This window comes from Molossus molossus, unplaced genomic scaffold, assembly GCF_014108415.1.
Source record: "Molossus molossus isolate mMolMol1 unplaced genomic scaffold, mMolMol1.p scaffold_m16_p_3, whole genome shotgun sequence".
NCBI lineage: Eukaryota > Metazoa > Chordata > Mammalia > Chiroptera > Molossidae > Molossus > Molossus molossus.
Window position 1 is genome coordinate 107,939,293 of NW_023425366.1, and position 20,333 is coordinate 107,959,625.

Consider the following 20,333-nt stretch of genomic DNA (forward strand, 5'->3'; position numbering starts at 1 on the left):
TGGTCTGAGCTGTAAATTATACCCCATTCTGAAAGGGCATGGCAGTTGGCAGAGGGTGTGGTCCCAGGTGGGGCAGAGGTGGAATTGAGACCTGGAGGAGATATCATAGGGCTTGGTTGACCTTCATTCAAATGATCGAGCCTTTAATTGGCACCTGCTCTGTGGGAGGCCAGGACACAGATGACTAGAACACAGCCCCTGGCCTGAATCAACTGTGCCACTCGCTCAACAAATGTGTACTGAGCACCCACTGTATGCGGGCAGGCCCAGTGCCAGGCCCCAGGTCACAGAGATACAGGCAGCGCTGCCCCTGCTCCAGGGAAGACATGTAATTTACTTACCTCTCGGCATTTATTTAGCAAGCACCTAGTGAGCACCTACTGTATGCCAAGGCCTGTGCAGGAACTGAAGAAGAGGAGGAGGCTTCCTGCCCTCAGGACACTTGTGGCTGCTGTTTGTGGGGTGGGTGGGGGCCTCCAGGCAGACAGTGGACTCATCTGGCTGGTGTGGTCCTTGCACCCTCCCCCACTGCTCTCTGCGGGGCCCAGCCCCCTGGCCATCCCTTTCCTCCTCCTCTAGCAACACCAAAGAGTAGTCCCACGCTCATCCCTGTCCGTCTTTTACCTCTCCATCTTTGCCCTGACGTCTCTGCCTTTGCTGCCCTGAGCTGAACACCTTCTTGCCTGTTAAGACTCAGTGCAGGGGGCACCTCCCCCCAGAAGGTTTCCTGAACACCCCCAATGTTAGTTAGGGCCCTCTCTTCTCTGTTCCCCTAATCCATTGGGCTCCATTGTTGTTATTACGATGCTATTTTTTTTTTCATCCTTACCATGGATATTAATTTTTAGAGAGAGGTGAAGGGGGAGAGAGAGAAACATTGATGTGAGAGAGAAATTGATTCACATACATGAACCGACTGGAGATTGAACCCACAACCTAGGCATGTGCCTTGACCAGGAATTGAACCCACATTCTTTTGGTGTACAGATTGACACTCCAACCAACTGAGCCACCCAGCCAGGGCTTATGATGTTATTTTTAAGTGTCCTCATCACCTTTTTTTTGGTTTTGTTTTTTGTTAATCTTCACCAGAGAATATTTTTCCATTGATATTTAGATAGAGTAGAAGGGAGGGAGGAGGGGAGAGAGAGAAACATCAATGTGAGAGAGATACATCAATTTGTTGCCTCCCATACAACCCTCACAGAGCACAGGGATCGAACCTACAACCCAAGTGCTTGGCCTGGAATTGAACCGACAACCCTTCAGTTCTAAGGCCGACACTCTAACTGCTGAGCCAAACCAGCCAGGGCCTCATCACCCATCCGATCTACGGGCTCTCTAAGGGCAGGGGCTATTGATGATTTGTTTATCCCCGGCATTTAGCGTAGACCTGGTTATACAGTAAGTGCTCAATAAACAGCTGGTGGATGTTTAGACAGGCCTTATATTGACCTCATTCCTGCCCCCTCTTTTGGGAGATGGAGAGAACCTGGGAGATTACGCCCTCCTTTCCCACCATTCCTGCATCTTTTGAAGAATGCCATCCACCACCCCCTCCCTTACCTATCACAGGGTTGCCCCTTAGCAGATTGAGCCCTGGAGGGACCCTCCGACTGTCTAATCAGCTGTAACTGTGACTGAAAGCCCTTTGAGGGCAGGGCCTTGTATTTTTTGTCTTCTGCTGTAACCCCAGCACCTTGCACATATACAATGAATGAATGAATGAATGAATGATTGTTTCTGTTTCTGTAGGACACGCACAGGTCAAACCTAGTGGACAGTACTCATACCTGGAAGTGGGCGGTGCTGGGCTTGGTGCTGCCAAGGTCTTGCTTGGTCACTTTGGTTAAGTCACTGACTCTCTCTGGTGTTTGGTCTCAGTGCAACCCAGAGAAAGAACATCTGCTCCTCTTCCTTAGTCACTCCTTGGGGAGCGGTAGGAAGACATGCTTTGTGAGCACCAGAGCCTTGGGCAGCCCTGACACTATCATTTGGGAAAGCAGTGCCCGTGGAGGAGGTTGGGGCTTGTCCCCTAAGCTGTGACCTCAACCCAGGGGACAATGTGGTGCAGAGTAGGGAACAGCGACGGTACCACCGGCGTGCACGGAGGGGGCTTGCAGAGTACCTTCCACCCTTCCCTTTTCTGATTATTTTCAGATGTTCCTATGAAGGACAGAACAACGATTGCTTTTAATTGTGGTAAATCCATATAACATAAAATTCACCCCTTTTACCAAGTTAAAGGATAGAATTCAGTGGCATTTAGCACACTCCCGGTGGTGTACAACCATCACCACTAAATGTTCTCATTCCAGAACGTTTTTATAGCCCCAGAAGGAAAGCCAGTCCCCACTAGCCGTCAGTCCCCATGCCCCCGTCCCTCCAGAGATCTGTCTTCTGTCTCTGGAGTTGCCTGTTCTGGATATTTCATATGAATGGGACCATAAGATATACGATGGCTTGTCTGCCTTCTTTCCTTCAGCAGAACATTCGCAAGGTCCTCCCGTGTCATAGCTGGGGCCAGTATTTTTCCTCTCAAAGGACAGCCATGTCTGTCCCCACCTTACAGATGAGGGGGTACTTTAATGGTCAAGAGTATGAGCTCTGGGGCAAACAGTTGTGATTCCTAGTTCCAAAATTCCCACCAGCTGTGTGACCTGGTGACGACCTCGTCAAGCCCACTTCCTTACCTGTCAGATGGGAAAGTCATGGTGTCACTGTCACAGGGGAGACATGAGGGTTAAAGAAGATGCCTGTGAAGTACTTAGCTCAGTGGCCAGCACATAGTACGTGCTCAATAAATAGTGATTTAAGCCTGTGATGCTCAGGGAAGTAAAGTGATGGTGGGTAATGGTGGAGCTGGAATCCATACCCAGAACTGTTTAAAAAGCACAGTTATAAAATATAACATGAGTGGCCTAGAAATCCAGTCCTACCCCTTGCTTCTCCTCCCCAACACCCAGCATATCAGTGATGCCATGGAGTTCCCACTAGGACTCTGAGCCTCAGTTTCCCCATTTCTAAAATGAATATGAGCGCATCTGTCTGATAGTGCTACTGCGAGGCTGGAGCAAGAAAACGCACAGTGGTGCTCAGTAAATACAGGCTGCGATGGGTGTTATCATGCCCGGATCCCGCGGCCTAAATGTACAAGCTCTCCTCCCTGCCGCGTTCCCGAAGTAAGCTTGGCTTCTCTGTTTGGTAGACATACTCTGGCCTCTTCTGCGTGGTGATCAATCCCTACAAGCAACTGCCCATCTACTCAGAGAAGATCGTGGAAATGTACAAGGGCAAGAAGAGGCACGAGATGCCGCCCCACATCTACGCCATCGCCGACACGGCCTACCGGAGCATGCTGCAAGGTGAGTCGGCCCGGGGTGCAGGGGAGGCCTGGCCAAGGCTGCTTCTGGGGAGCCCACCAAGGGGCTTTGGGCCGGCTCCAGAGACTGCTGCTCCGCCAGGCCCCTCCTGCCCTGCCTGCCCACAGTTCTCGCCAAGAATGTGGAGTTTGGCAGGCAGCACTGGGCGACAGGAGGGCTGTGACTGAAAAAGGGAAAAAGCAAGCTGAACATCTGTGTCTGCGGCTGGGAGGGTGAGGGAGAGCGGAGGGCTTGGGCAAATACGGGCATGCGCCCGCTCCAGCTGCAGCTCAGCCCCTCTGGCTGCCCCGGGCCCTGGCCAGGCCTCTGGAAATGGTACAGCGCCCTCATCTTAGAAGGGAAGGGGATGGTGCCAGTCCTGGGGCGGAGCCAACCAGCTCTAAGTTTGCAACCAGCTGTCACTCACCCCCTGTGGGATTGTGGGCAAATGTCTTCTCCTCTCCAGCCTCAGTTTCCTCATCTGTTAAAAGGGAGTGATAGTGTCTGTCTTGAAACTTGTTATGCAGACTGTAATGCAGGCTTTTCCAGACTGAAGACCTTTGTACATTTCCTCCATGTTTATGTATTATTATTATTATTATTATTATTATTACACTTTATTGAGGTAAAACATATATTGGGCAGAATGCATAAAGCACACAGATTTAAAAAGTATGCCGCCTAAAATTATATTTTAACATATCTACAGTTGTGTAATCACCACCCAGACTAAGATGTAAAATATTTCTACAAAGTTTCTTCATGCTGCCTCCCAGTAATACCTCAGCACCCCCAGTAACTGCTATTCTGACTTCTGTTGCTATCAGTTTTGCCTGTACTTAAACTTCATGTATGTTACATCCTTCTATAATTAACATTGTTCTTATAAGCGTCCTCCCCCAGCACCAACTTCAGACTAAGCAAAAACCAGCGTGTACTGTATTAGTCAAGAGCATGAATTCCAGAACAGGTCTCCGGTGTTCAGATCCCAGCTCTGACCCCGAGCAAGCTGCTCTCCCTCTCTGCGCCTCTGCTTCCTCCTTTATCAAAGGCTTATAATAACCACTGCTAGGGCTGATGGGAAGATTAAATGAACTGTTGCATATCAAGTGCTTAGAACAATGCCTGGTATTTGGTAAAAATTCACTAAAGCCCCGGCCAGTATGGGTCGGAGCATCGTCCTGTACACTGTAAGGTTGCGGGTTCGATCCCCAATAGGGGCACTTATGAAAGGCAACCAATAGATGTTTCACTCTCATCTCTCTCTCTCTCTCTCTCCCTCTCCCCCCCTTCCCCTCTCTCTAAAAGCAATCGACATATCCTCAAGTGGGGATTAAAAAAATATATAACTCACTAAATGTAAGCTATTTTTATCACTCACAAAACCAGATGTTGGGCATGCCATATATATATTACACATTGAAAAGAATATATAACTATTAGTCTGGCCAGTGTGGCTCACTGGTTGAGCGTTGATCCATGCAGCAAGAGGTCACCAGTTTGATTCCTTGTCAGGACACATGTCCAGGTTGTGGGCTTGATCCCCAGTGGGGACATGTAGGAGGCGGCCAATGATGTTCTCTCTGATCGATGTTTCTGTCTCTCTCTTCCTCTCACTTCCTCTCTCTAACATCAATAAAGGAAAAAAAATGTTTAAAAGAGAATATATAACTATTAAAATAAAAATTATTCATATGAATGGCACCTGAAATCACCTCACCACACTTTAGGATCCATGGAATTAGGGTATGTATGGTGCCTGATACGGCAAAAGCTTGAAAAGTGGAAGTTTGCTGTTGGAAGGCTTCTTTGCAGCCTCTATTTGAATAGGACTTTGGGTCCAGGCACATGTCCCCTTCAACACAAACACACGCATTCTTTCATCTAATCTGCAGCACAATTCTGTGAGGTAGGCTTGGTGTTACTACTCGCAGTTTACAACACAGGCAACTGAGTATCTGAAAGTGTCTGGAAACCCAGGTCATGACCAAGTGGGCTTACACCAGACATTCAAGGCTGGTTCAATATTTAAAACTCAAACAATAGCCCTGGCTGGTTTGCTCAGTGGTTGGAGCCTCAGCCTGCAGACAGATGGATCATGAGTTTGATTCCAGTCAGGGGCACATACCTGGGTTGCAGGTTTGATCCCCAGCCTTGGTCGGGGTCATGCAGGAGGCAACTAATTGATGTATCTTTCTCACACTGATGTTTCTCCTTTTCTCCCTCCCTCCTTTCCTCTATCCCTTTCTCCCTCCCTCTTTTTCTCCCTCCCTCCTTCTCTCCCTCCCTCCCTCTCTTCCTCTCTCCCTCCCTTCCATTCTATGTAAAAATTAATGGAAAATATTTTTGGGTGAGGATTACAAAAACAAAAACAAAAAACTCAACCAAATAATAGTGTAAAGAAGAAAAAACACATGATCATATTAATTGATGCAGAGAAAATTTATTACCCATTCATGGTCAAAATTGTTAGAAAACTGGGAATAGAAAGGAACTTCGTGAGCCTGATAAAAGGCATCTACAAAAAAAACCCTACATCTAACATCATACTCAATAGTGAAAGTCAGTGCTTTCCCCCCCCTTACCTTGAGTAACAAGGTAAAGATGTCCATTCTCACCACCCCTATTCAATATTGTACTAGAAGTCCTAGCCAATGCAACAAGGTAAGAAAAAGAAACTGAGGCATCTCTAAATTGTGAGCTTTTCCTGTTCAATTCCTTTGGTCTCTTCTCAGAAAATCCCTCAGTTGGGCTCTTGCTTTCCTCATTAAGTGTCTTGGTTGCACAATAAAAGTGGTAGCACCCATCTCAATATCATCAATCTTTGGAGTAGGATTTTCTTTTCTATATATGGTTCTGGGCTTGAGATACCAGAGATTTCCTGTCCTCACACTTGGGAAAGGGCAACAGAAAAAGGCTGTGGCAATTTTAAAGCTGTGCACAATTGTTATGTGATTGTCCATTGTGAATAGTCCACAGGTGGTAAACTGGCAGCTAGTAGGTAGATCCAGCCCTCAGATAAGTTTGGCTTAGTCCACATGGAGTTTTAAGGATACTTTAATTAGTCACCAACTTTTAAAAATTGGGAGATTGTACCTAAAAATCCAGATTTCTAGGTCATTTTGAAAATATTGGAATATCTGGCAACCCTGGGCCTGTGTTCCCACGTGTCAGCCGCCCCTTTGGAAGGGGTATGAGTTTTACAGTTGCCCAGTCCTCCTCTGGTCTGGTGAGTTCATTCTTGTTAACTACCCAGCCCCTGTGTTTGATTTTGCAACCCCTGAGTCCATAAGTTCTGAGCTGAGAATTGAGAGGTACCCAGTTCTAGAAACTCGAGGGTAGAGATCCAGGTGTGCCTAGGAGATACCTTCCAAGGTAGAGGTTCTTGGGTAGATATGCCACTAGCTGCTGACAGAGTTAACCAAACCACACAGGTATGATCTGAGCTGGACCACTCCAGACATAAGGCTGTCATTACCTTCAATAACTAGCTGATGGAACCTTGCAAGGAGGGTTGTGGAGATAATAGTCTCAGGTTGCAAAGTGTTAGGTATATGCCTTTGTTTTTAAAAATCCTTTGTGGTCTTCCTTTCATGCAAAAGTATAAGATGGTTGTTCACACGTATCTTTGGGAAACTGAACGTCACAAAATTACAGTGTATCATTTGAAGTGCTTTAAGTTTCAAGAAACATAGAAACCGATTTAAGTGGCTTAAATCATATTAATTTATTATCTCACATAACAAGAGGTCTGAAGGTTGATGATTTCAGAGTTTGTTAATTCAGCAGCTCAAAAACAAACTTATTTGGCAATTTCTTGGCTTTTTCCTCATGGTCACAAAATGACAGCTATAGCTCCAGACATCACATCCTGGTGTGATAATATCCAAAACATGCAGGAAGTGGAGGGTTAAGTTCTTTTCACATGTCTTTTATTTATTAGGGAGGAAAACTTTTTCCAGAAACTCCTCAGCAGGCCTTCCCTTATATCTCATTAGTTAAAACTTGGTCACATGTCAACCTCTAAACCAATCATCGGCAAAGGAGACTGGGATGCTCATGATTGATTTGGACTATTCCTGCTTCTTTCCTGGAGCTAATGGAACTCCCACTAAGCACATTTTACCTGAAAACCAGAATGAAATAAAATTCTGTTAGCAAAGGGGGAAGAAGGGCAGTGACTGGAAGTACTGTCAGAGTGCTCTTAAAAAAATATATGTGTAACTTTTAATAAACATAGTATAAATTCATTGTAGAAAAATTTAAATATATATATATATATTTAAGCAAAACAGAACATACCAGCACCTATAATTCTATCACCCAGAGATCACCACCACTGACCTTTTGGTATGCAAACTTTTATACATTAACTGAGCTGAATGACATGAAATAAAGGAGGTTTTGACTATCCGAAAATAATTGGATCCAGAAAAAAAAAATCACTTAAAACAGGGACCAAAGTTTGACTGTCAAGAGTGCGGGGAGGAGGGGGGTAGATTTTGACTGGGCTCGAAAAATGACATTGCAAATTATGAATATAGATTTATTTTATCTTGCATGCAATAGAAATTTGGTTGTGATTGCTACTAGGTACTAATTCGTTGATTGAGTATAAAATTAAGGGTTGATTTTTTTTTTTTTTGTATATGCCCCTAGCGGGAACCAAACCTGGGACTCTCTGGTCCACAGGCCAACAGTCAACCGCTGAGCCAAACCGGCCAGGGCAAGGGTTGATTTTTTTTTTTTTTAATCTTTTTTTTTTGACAAAATCATGTGAGAGCATAATACAACATTCTTCATGTCAGGCTTGATTTCTGTAAGGGTAATTTTCGCAGGCTTATGTGTGAGGATCACCAGTTTTTCCAAGCTCTTTTTTTCTACTTCTTTGATGTTCTGCCGTCTCTCAAAGCCCCCATTGTGTTATCTTTCATGATGGCCCTCCAGTACTCAGTCCTGGCCTTTCCAAGCTCCTTGACTTGGTGACACATTTCACCTTCAGGGCTTTGCAGCGTTGTCACTTGATTTTGTGTTTGCAGCACGGTGGATGTTGACAGTAACCAGCAAGGTGAAGCCCTTGTGTGAGTCGGGGCAGTGGGCCTTCAGTGCGGTCTGATTCCGAAGTGGTCGACTCACTGAAACAGTTTTGTGTTGTGACAACTTTGCTTCCTAGACAACCTCCCAACTGTGGGGCAATGATGACAAGGACCCCTGTTTTAATACATTTCATTCCTTTTAGGGTCTATGTTTTAGCACAAAATCATATAGTGACACATAACATGAGAAATCTTGACATGGTTTGAACCCCAAGAGAAAATGACAACCGTGAGCACACGGGTCCGTAAAAGATAAGCTGTTTATGTAGTTTAAATGGTTGTTAACAGCTGCTCGGCACGCATTCATTTTGGCAGTCCCTGCTGCTTTCTGGCAAACGTATGATGATAGACTTGAATGAAAAAGTCTCCATAAAATCATGGAGAAAAATGTAGGTTTGGAAACATTTTTTTGCCCATAAAGTGGGAATTTGGTTTTGACAAAGGAGTAAGCCCACTTTGTGACTCCTTTGAGGAATGTTGCTGTCCCAGTTGTCAAGTTGCAAGGCCATGATCCACACTGAGCTTTCTGGCTTGTTGGAGAGGTTACGTTAACAGCTGTGGCTTCCTCCTCCAGTCCTTTGTGGGACAAGATAGTGCGTGACAAGGTAAGGTTGGGGAGGAGTGGATGACACATTCACTGAATATAAAATGAAACGTTTACATGGACTCTTAAGTTCCTGAGGTGCCATAAATTCTGTAAGACCCACAAACATTATCCTTGTCTGCCTGCTAATTATGGTCTCTCCAGCATATTTACTGGTGCCTGGATATAGTAGCTGCTCAGTTAATATTTGTTGATGAATGAATGAAGAACTACTGGAACTAGTTAAAGAAAAGAACTGACCAGGGTCAGGATGGGGGGAGAGGGTCGTCTGAGAAGGGTGGGACTTTATAAGTCTTAAAGGATGGTTTGCTAAGATGGGAGAGGGGAGCTGGGATGGTGTGGAGGTGAGAATGGGTGTGGTGAGGATGACAGAAGTCAGTCTAAATAAAGATGCTGGTTTGTAGATTGCAGTGGGGAGCTCAGTGCTCCAGGCTCAATCCTTTGCTGCCTCAGGGGATTTAGGAATATGGGAGGGACTTTGTTAGACATCATTCACTGACAGACTCCTCCCAAAAGGAAGCCAAACCCCTCAGGGGAGAAAGGAACGAGAGAAGTAGGCATATAAATATGTATATATGTAAATTTTGTTGTTTACTTTTTAAATGTACCCATGCTTTTTGTTGTTGTTTTCGGAGAGATGGTGCATTCAAATTCAAAAGATGAAAATTGTCCCTTCAACCCTTGCGCATGAGACCCCCAGTTCACCTCCGCAGAGACAACCTTGGTTTCTAGTTTATTAGGTATTCTTCTAGAGATTTCTTTGCACATGTATGCGGATACATGTCCTTCCCCCCCCCCCCCCAAAGGTGGCATTCCATTTGCACTGTTCTACACTTTGCTAGAGGGTTTCCCATCAGTGCCTAAAGAGAGTCCTTGTTCCCTTTTAGAGATTTTTTTGTTGTTGTTCTTTTTTTTTTTTTGTTCAGGTAGAGTGGGAGAGAGAGAGGAACAGAGTGAAGGGACACATCGAGTGGTTGCCACCCGCACAACCGACCAGGGCCGGGGACAAACTGCAACTGAGGTACGTGCCCTTAGCAGGAACCGAACCCGGGTCTCTCAGGACCACAGGCCGACGCTCTAACCGCTGAGCCAAACCGGCCAGGGCCCTTGTTCCCTTTTTATTTTTATTTTTATTCAAGATGTACATGAAGATGGTTTAGAGTCAAATACTTCCTCAAGACTTGTTAAGAAAAATAGCCCTCTTTTGCTGCTTCTCTAATTTCCCCTCCTCTAGGGATGACCATTATCAACTCTTTTAACTAACTTGTTGGTATCGACTTCCATAATCTCTAAACATTTGATTACATTGCTAATATCTTAATATTTTTCTCAATTTTAGATTATTACTTGTTGACTTCTCATCATGGAAGATTAGGATTTAGTTCACTCACCTCCTTGCTTTGTCCTTTTACTGCCTCTTCCCAACACGCGCGCACACACACACACACACACACACACACGTGCATGCACACACATGCCCTATCTCATAGACTCCCAATATAGTTTTTTATTAACTTGGATGAACTCTATATTCTGAGTTTTCATTATTATGACTGTGGAGATGCTGTTCACAGCTGAACTCGGCACCTTCTCAGGATTACTTTTCCTGTATAATTTTTTCTTTTCACTGGGGTTAGTAATTGCCTCTTTTTTTTTTTCAATTTGATTTTCTATGTACTTAATCACTAGTTCTACCCCAATTCTCCTTCTAAATGTGTTACTCTTCTTTTACTATGTCCAGATATGTGTTGGGGGTCCTATTGATAGCCTCTCCTTAACCTGTTAACCGGGGAATTCCCAGGGAATTCCCTTTTTACTGTATGCAACGTTTGACGTATTTATACATCCCGCTCTGTTAACAGGTTAAAGGTGATTGCTACTGGGGCCTTCTGACCTGTCCTGGGTACCTATGAATGGTAGCTAATATCTGGGATCTTCCTCATCATCCTTGGAATTCCCTTCAGTGCTCTCCTGATGGATTCCTTGTTTCCTAGTTTCCATGTCTTCCTCCTCCTTGATTTATTTTCTTGTTTAAATAGAGCACCTTCTTTAGTAGCTTCTCAAGAAAGGATATAGCCCTGGCCAGTTTTGCTCAGTGGTTAGAGCATCAGCCTGCAGTCTCGAGAGACCCAGGTTCAGTTCCTGCTAAGGGCATGTACCTCGGTTGCAGTTTGTCCCCGGCCCTGGTTGGTTGTGCAGGTGGCAGCCACTCAATGTGTCCCTTTCACGCCGATGTTTCTCTCTCTCTTCCTCTCTTCCTCTCTCTCTCCCACTCTATCTGAGCAAAAAAATGGAAAAATGTCCTCGAGTGAGGATAAAAAAAATGAAAGGATGTAAGTGAGGCAAATTGAGATCTTGTCTGAAGGACTTGATGCTTCTCTAATATTTAAGGGATAGTTTATCTGGGTTTAAAATTTTAAACATGAAATAGGTCCCCACCCCCCACCTCAAATTCTTGAGGCATTGCTTCATTGCTTTCTAGCTTTTTTTCATTTTTGAGAAGATAAAAGCCAATTAGAGTCTAACTCCTTTGTGTGTGACAAGTCCCCCCACCCCCCCCCCTTCCTTTTTTGGAAGCTTTTAAACTCTTCTTTCTCCTCTTGTTTATGATGATGAGATTTGTCATGGGTCTGTTTTCACCCATTGTGCTGGAGACTTAGGGGATCCTCTTAATCTGTAAGCTCATATCTTTAATTTCTGGGAAATTTTTGTGAGTTACTTCCTTGATAACTTATTTCTCTCTGCGTCCTCTGTTCTGCTTTTCTAGAAGTCTTCCTATTTCCATAATGGAGCTCCCAGACTGTTCCTATCATTTTTATCTCTTTCTCTTGTATTTTTCATTTTATCTTTTTTATTCTGTTTTTTTGGGCAATCACCTCAATTTTATCTTATGACCCTTCCACTGAGTTTCTTAATTCATGCTGTCATACATTTTTAATTTCTAAGAACTCTGTTTTGCGTTATAAATATTTCTGATAGCATTCTTTTTCCATGTGAGGCGATGTCTTCTTTCTTGAAGGACACTTCTTCATGTAGACAGTCTCTCTTTCCTCCAAGAAGCATGTTTTCCTATTTGTTTTAATGTCTGTCTGTCATATTGGTGGTTTCTCCAGGTGTCTGGTGATTCTTGGCTGTCCAGTCATCTGGAATGCTTCAGTGCATGGGCTCCACAAAGGTGATGGCAGCTCTGTGCCTGCAGGGGGAGCTTGTTGCCAATGAGCTTGGCTGTAGTACGGTGGAGCTGGGCCATTGCACTGGGGCAATTATGATGTAGCTTTCAGTCTTTTTACTTGGGCTGGTCATATTTTTCAGAGAAGACTTGTGCAGTCTTCTGTCTGGAGTATAAACATCTGTCTACCATTATTTTGAGGGTCTATTTGAGAAGAAGCTAAGGGTTTTATTTTACTTATTTAATTTTAAAATATTGATTTGAGAGAGAGGAAGGGAGAGGGAGAGAGATAAAGACATCGGTGAGAGAGAACATGGATTGATTGCCCCCCCCCCCCCCCGCACACCCCCCATTTGGGATGGGGCCCACAATCCAGGCATGTACTCTGACCGGGAATCGAACTGGTGACCTCTTAGTGCATGGGTTGACACTCAACCACTGAGCCACACCAGCTAGGAAAGAGGCTGTGTTTTAAACTGTGGGATAAAAGCTGCACGTTATACTCCTCCTTTCAATATGGTCTCTGGTGACCCCAGGACAGACAGTTTATTTAACTCCCTCTAGAGCCTAAATCTGTCTTCTCCTGTGACCTGTGGCAGGGCGGTCACTTGGCCTCAGGGAGTGTAGAAGATATCTGGAGTGTCTGGCAGCTCCTCAAACAGACTTTCAACCAAGCCTTAGGTTTTTTTTTGTCCTCCTTCACCCCCTCTCCCAGAGGCCCCTGGTGCTGCTAATTACCGAGGTTTGGGCCAGGGCAGCGGGTTCTGTGCTGAAATCGGGTTGCTTCTCAGCAGTCCCCGCTGCCAGTGTAGACTTCTCCTGGGACAATCATCACTTGTCCTGTTTTCTGGCTTCCCCAGCTGTTCCCTGCTCTCCAGTAGATTGAACTGCTTCATGTGTTCACGAAAACTTTCTTTACTGTCGTTTTAGTAAGATTTGGGGAGAGAGGAGCCCTAAATGCACATGTTAACCCCACCGTTCTTCAGTGGAAATTCTCTCAAATCTTCTTTTCCACCGAAGTGATTATGATGACAGTGGATTTTATTGTGTGCTTCCTATATGCTCAGGCATTCTTCTAGAGATTGAGGAATATTCTCAATTAATCCTTCACACAAACCTACAAGGCAGACAGGATCAGATTAGGACTTTTATAATAAAGCCCTGAAATTATTATGGTGCCCACATATGTAATCCAGAATAAAAACAGTACTGGATTATGAAGTCAGGCAAGCCAACAAAATTCTAATTTTTTTCCCATTTGCCTTGCTGCTTTTTAGGGAAGATCAAATATTGGATCCTTTCAAACTTTTATTTTTTATTTTCCTCCCTTCGTGGTGCACATGTGGGCCTATGTTTACATGACTTGTCAGATAATCCAATGCTGGAGGCAGGTGCTATTATTAGCTCTATTTTATAGCTGGGGAAACTGAGGCTCAGAGAGATGAAGAACTTGCTGAAGGTCAAATGTGTCAGAGCCAGACTTGAGCTTCATATCTGCCTTCGCAGCCTAAGGTTGGCCAGTTAGTGCGTGGTGATGAGCTGGTACACAGCGCCCCCTACCATCCCATAGAAGGCTGTTTGCTCCTGCAGGTCTGTCTCACCTCTGGGGTGTTGAAGGATCAGTGCTCAAGAAGCTGGAGTTACTTGACTTCGATAAATTAACATGATGAATGTGGGTAAAGCACCACGAAAGCTTTTCTGACAAGAACCAGTGTGGATCCCTGCCACCCATGGGTCCCTGGGGTGGAGGAGGGGTGTGAAAGGCAGATAAGATTTCATTCTGATGTGTTGAGAGGAGCCATTAGGATTTGTCACCCTGTGCAAGATAGTCACTGGAGTGTTTCGTCCTCACCTAATTAGCACCGAATGGCCACGGGGTGGGGGGTGGGGGGTGGGGGGTGTCGTTAAAAAGAAACAACAGCCCCAGGCCTTTATCAGCTCAGGCTCTGGGCTGAATGTTCTCCAAGCTGAAGAGAAGCTGGGAGGTGGGAGGATCCAAACTAGGCTTTGCCAAGTTCCCACACTCAGCTGGCTCCCTCTGTCCATGGTCAGCTGGCTCATGCTCACTCAGCTCCCCAGAGGCTGCTCTGTCAACTGGGCAGAGAGAGGAAGGGCACTGATGTCCTCTGGGCTCACCGCTCTGTAAATGCCACTTCCCTCTGCCCTTGCTGGCACAGCCTCCTGACAATTAAAGACACAGGCTCAGAGCACCAAGTGACTTGACTTCAGAGCTGAGTGTCAAACCTGGAGACCCCACCTTCGGCCGCCCTCACAATGTTGTCTTCTCTCCGAAGCAGTGTGGTGGACAGTGTAGTGCTGTTACCCCCATTTAACAGATGAGAAAACTGCGGCCCCCAAACGCCAAGGGACTGGCTTAGCCCTTCCAATTAGAAAGGATTGAACTTGGCTAATAGTCTGTCCGCCTAGGACAGAGGTGCTGTCGCCTGTAGCCACGTCGCGGGCTCACTATTTTAGATGTCGGTGGTGAGAAGGGCGGTGATGACAATAACAATGGTGGAGCTCTTGTATGTGCTGTGGGCAATTTTAAGCCTTGTGTGTATCCGGTTTCATTTCATCATGTCCATAACCTTGAAAAGTATGAATTTTTCCTCTGTTTTCCTCGCAAGGAAATGGACGCTCTGAGGGGCAGGGTGTCTTGTCCAAAAGGTGGAGCTGGGACGCAATTCCAAGTCATTTTGCTCCAGAGACTGTTTCCACAGTGCACCCCAGACAGGGGACGGTTGCATGCTTTCCCTGCCTCTCGGAGAGTTTGCAGTGGCTGTCGGCCGTCTGACCTGGTGCGGGTGAGGGGTGGTGGCGGCTCCATCTGGCTCGGCCTTTGTTGAGACACTGGGAGGAGTTGGCTGGCGCTGACTTATCACAAGAAGCTCACGTTCTTTGGCAGGAAATGAAGGGTGAAGGTTCATCCGATGCTGATGAGCCTTTTATGGACTGCCCATGGTGTCTTACACGGGTGGATGGGAGAGAGCTAAGGAGAATTCGTTCTTTTCAATAAGCAATAAATATTGAGTTCAAGAGGCAGACATGTTTAAGGGAATGGATTTGGGACGTGCTGGTGGACACTTGCTGACGACATGTTCCTTCTGGAGAGCGTGTGTTCCAGCCTCCTGCCTCTGTGTCCTCCCTGCTCAGAGGGGCTCTGGCTCCCCATCCCCTTTTCATTTAGCTCTGTCGATTGAGGGCCCACTGTGGGGGTCTAGTTGGGGGCACAGTGTGTGGGGGGCAGCTATTAATCACACATGTGCTGTGAAGGAGCGGTCCAGGGAGCTGGACCCTGGGGTCCGTTCCTGTCACAGGCTGTGAGACCAGGGGAGTCCAGGAGTCTCTCTGGGATCCATGAGTCCTTGGGGTGGAGCAGAGAGAAGGAGGGAGAGTGTGAGAGGTGGGAGCTGAGGCCGTCAGGAGAACACTGGTCCCCCTGCGCCCTATACCATCTCAACCGGCCAGTTCTGTTAAAGATGCCAGGGCTTTGTGTGGGTGTGGAAAGTTTTTGTTGGGGTCCAGCACAGGCCCTTTGAGCCTCTTCCTACCCAACTCTCTGGGAAGAGGAGGGCAAGTAGAGAAGGGCCTTGACCTACAGAGCAGTGGTCAGGGCGTGGGCTCTGAGCTGGGTTTGAACCCCAGGTCTGCTGGCGTGCCCACTTCTCTGTGCCTCAGTTTACTCATTTGTCCCATGAGGATAACAACTGTGCCTGCCCCAGTTGTGAGGGTTGATTTGGACAGCGCATGGGGAACCTGGTGTCTGGTCAGGGCACGTGCAGCAGTCGTTAGCTGTCACCTGTCGAGGGTCCACCGCTGAGGCCCAGCACGGACATTCCCTCGTGTCTGGACTCTGGCATCTGCCCCGGTGTGGCGTCAGGGTAGGGAGCCACTTTCTGCACTCCCTGGTGGCTGCATCTCTCATTCCTCCCTGGCCCGGGGGGTAGCAGTGGCCACAGGGACATGGGATGGGCACCTCCCTTTCACTGGGTCCCGCAGCAGCCGGGCACGGGAAGGAAGGACGAGAAGCAGTGAGCCCGGGTCTGTTCAGTTTTCTCCTTTTATGGTCAGCCTGCAGGCCTCTGGCTCCCCAGCCGTAAACCATGAGCTGGTGTTTGGGATTGGGCCGAAATAGCTGGTCTGTGGGGAGCTGGCGTCTCCTGAGAGCCCTCAGCCTGCTGTGGGGGAGGGCCTGCCGGAGCCCTCTGCTCAGAAAGCTCACATGCAGACTTGCACATCCAAGGCCGGGCCCTGTCTGGGAGGAGAAGGGTGTGACAGACCCCGGGGCTCTGGGCTGGGGAGCTCAGCAGACAGATGGGCTCCGGCCCTGCACAGCTCTGCCAGTTCTCTCCCGCTCGGACCTGCCCGCCTCGGCTCTCTCCTGGGGCCTCCAGCATCCTCTCCAGGCAGCTGGCTGTCCTCAGCTGGGAAGACTCTGACTCTTCCTCACAGCGGGGCTCCCATCTGGCATGTGCCCCGTACAGCGTCATGAGCCTCTCAAAAGCAGAGACTAAGTGGGTCTCAGTGAATGTTTCCTGGCACTTAATGGGGCCTCAGAACTTGTTTGCTAAGTGAACATGTGGATACAAGAAAGAGGGTTCGCTATGGCTACCACCTGGGATGCCTTTGAGAGAGAGACTGATTCAAATCCACAAGCATTTACTGAGCACCTACTGGGCATCAGGCGTTGCTTCTGGTACCTTGACCTTCAGGAGTTCACGGACTAGTAGGAAAGGCATTAAAAGCAGTTTTGAAACTGTTGGAAAATGAACAGATATGTGTGAATTTTTCAGGAGTCATATTTTTTGATTCAGAGATTATATAAAATTAACATAGTTTTTTTTTTAAAAAAAAGCTTTATTGGGCCCTGGCCAGGTGGCTCAGTTGGTTGGACTGTTATCCTGTACCAAAAGGTTGCAGGTTCGTTCCCAGTCAGGGCACATACCTAAGGTGTGGGTTCAATCCCCAGTTGGGGCGTATACAGGAAGCAACTGATCAGTGCTTCTCTCTCACATCAATGTTTCTCTCTCTCTCTTTCCCCCCTCCCTCTCCCTTCTTCTTGCCCTCCTCCCTCTCTTCCTTTCTCTTTGTCTAGAATAAATATATATATCCTCAGGTGAGGATTAAAAAAAAGCTTTTATTGTGGTATAATTAAGTATACAATGAATTATATACTTAAATCTATTTTAAGTATACTATCCATTGCTTATTTGTGAATTTACAGGGTAATGTAGCCATCACCGCAATATGATTTTATATTTCTATCATCTCAAAAAGAAATCTTGTGCCCATTTGTCATCCCTTTCTACTCCCATCCCCAGTTCCAGGCAATCACTAATCTATTTTCTGTCTCTGTAGCTTTGCCTGTTCTGGAAATTTGATAAAAAATGGAATGAGTGATATAATATATGGTTCTTTGTGACTGGTTTTTTCCACTTAGCATAACATCTTCAAAATGCATCTATGTGGTAACATGTATCATTGCTTCACTCCTTTTCATGGCTGAGTAATATTCCATTGTAAGGATAGACCACATTTGTTTATCCATTTACCAGTTGATGGACATTTCATTGTTTCTACTTTGGGGCTATTATACATAATGTTAAGTAGCATAATTGTGCCCAAGATGGAAAAGAAAAACTCTGTCTTTCATATCAATAAATGGTTGATTAATATTCTAAATACTCAGTACCCTTGCCCCCTAAAAAGTATTGAGGTGACACAACAATCACAGCGAGGTAAAGTCTTTCAGTGGAGGGAACATTTGAACTCAGGGAGCCAGGGCCACCACGAGGCCAAGTGCACCTTTACAGAGTTAGAAGAAGGCACCTTTCTCAAGGTGTTTTTCCTCTGTCTGCTGGAAGACTGGTGCAATGAACGTCACACGCACAATGACCAATGGGTGCGGTTCCCCCTAGAGTCCTCAGCGTACACCTTGTACCACCGTCCATGGCAGCCCCAGAGGGGACATGCAGGAGAAAGCCCCCAAGTTACCACAGCCTGCTGGCTCAATTGGTTGGAGCATCACCCTGCACACCAAAAGGCTGTGGGTCCTATTCCTGGACAGGGCACACACCTAGGTTGCGGGTTCGAGCTCTTAGTGGGATGGGTACAGGTGGCAACCTATTGATGTTTCTCTCTCACACTGATGTGTTTCTCTCTTGCACGCTCTCTCTCTCTCACTCTCTCTCTTCTTGTCTCTCTCTCTCTCCTCCTTCCTCTTTCTCTAAAATCAATTAAAAAAAAAAAATCCTTGGGTAAGGATAAAAAAAAGTGTTTTTTGTTGTTGTTGTTGTTTTTAAGGAAGAAAGGCCCCCAAATTAGCTCTAGGGAGATATGGAGTCAGAGACAGTATCGTACAGAAGGTGACTCTCAAGATGACATTTCAAGAATGGACTTGGGTGTATGCCCCAAAGAATTGAAAACAGGTCCTCAAACAAGAACTCGTACTTGAATGTTCACAGCAGCACTATTCACAGTAACCAAAAGATAGAAACAACCCAAGTGCCCATCAATGGAATATTATGCAGCCATAAAAAAGAATGAAGTTCACGCCCTGGCCGGTTTGGCTCAGCGGTTAGAGCGTCGGCCTGCGGTCTGGAGAGACCCGGGTTCGGTTCCCGCTAAGGGCACGTACTTCGGTTGCAGTTTGTCCCCGGCCCTGGTTGGTCGTGCGGGTGGCAGCCACTCGATGTGTCCCTTTCACATCGATGTTTCTCTCTCTCTCTCTCCCTCCCACTCTATCTGTACAAAAATTGGAAAAATGTCCTCAGGTGAGGATAAAAAAACAAACAAACAAACAAACAAACAACCCAAGTGCCCATCAATGGAATATTATGCAGCCATAAAAAGAATGAAGTTCTGAAACGTAATATAACAGGGATGAACCTCAAAAAAATCATGCTTGGTGACAGAAGCCAGACACAAGGGCCATATATTATTGTATTTATGTGGAATGCCTAGAATAGGTAAAGCCAGAGACAGAAGGCAGATTGCTGATTACCGGGCGTTATAGGGAGTTAGAATGGAGAGTGACTGCTTGGTGGGTGTAGGGTTTTATTAGGGGCCGGTATGAATATTCGGTACTAGATGGAGGGATTGTGTACAGACTGTGAATGTACTCCATGCCACTGACTGTTCACTTTACATGGTTCGTTTTATGTTATGCGAATGTCACCTCAATGGGAAAAAGGAAAAAGAGAATGGATTGAGCAGGAAGAGAAGGTGTGGAGAGGGTGCTTTGGGCGGAAAAAACTGTGGGTGCAAAAACAGGCTGGAGTGCGCTGCTTTGCACACTCAGAGAATTTGCTGCCTGGGTCAGACACAAGCTCAAGCTCAGGAAAGACCCGAGGTCTCCAGGAAATCAATTTCCTGGCCCCCACGTGGGTCAGCAAGCATCCACACCAAGCCTTTCTCTGCCCATCCCGGAGCTCTGTCAGCTTCCCACGCTGGGAGGCCGTGTGTTTCCGATGGGAATGTCCCAGGCCAGAGGTCCCCCGGCCACCCCCAGCACAGAGCCACCCTGGCAGCCTCCCAGGCTTCCCCGGAGCCTGCTCCCTCTCCTGGGGACCTGTGAGGAAAGGCCTCAGGACCCACATCTGACCCTGGCTTCCCAAGGCTGCTGGGAAAGCCTGCCTCTCTCTGCAAAGCAGGTGGATGAAGACAGCTTGTCCGTCTGTCCGTCTCAGAATCCCCCCTCAAACCAGTCTCCTGGGCTCCGCTCACAGGGTCTCGGCTCCTCCATCCTCTCGCCCCTCTGGCCCTTCCTGGATCAGTTCTCACCGGTTTGCTATTTTGCTCTGTTCCCACGTGGATTTCTCCACATTCCCTCAATTCTAGGACAAGGGGCTGGTGGTCGTGCCAACACGTGGGTGCCCCCTCCACGACTTCCCATCTACGAGCAGGGTGATGCTGCCTCTCTCTCCCGAGCGTTCCAGGGGGATGGAAAGTTCACTGTGTTCTTCCGTCTGTGTCCTGGGTGAAGTGCCACCGGTGCCTGAGTGCGGGTTCGGGCCCAGCAACGCCGGGACGAAGAGCAAGGCCTGCGGGGCCACGCAGACTGGGGCGGAGTGCCAGCCTGCCACCCGCTGGCCGAGCGGCCG

At 46.9% G+C, this 20,333-nt stretch overlaps 1 protein-coding gene across 2 annotated transcripts in view; it reads left to right on the top strand.

The window, feature by feature from the left end:
* Nucleotides 1-20,333, top strand: part of MYH11 (myosin heavy chain 11) — a 122,133-nt gene that overhangs the window by 23,098 nt on the left and 78,702 nt on the right. For both annotated transcript variants that reach the window (XM_036278637.1, XM_036278636.1), the window contains exon 3: nucleotides 3,209-3,365. In XM_036278637.1, the coding sequence (XP_036134530.1) occupies nucleotides 3,209-3,365 (157 nt within the window). The remainder of the gene's footprint in view (nucleotides 1-3,208; nucleotides 3,366-20,333) is intronic.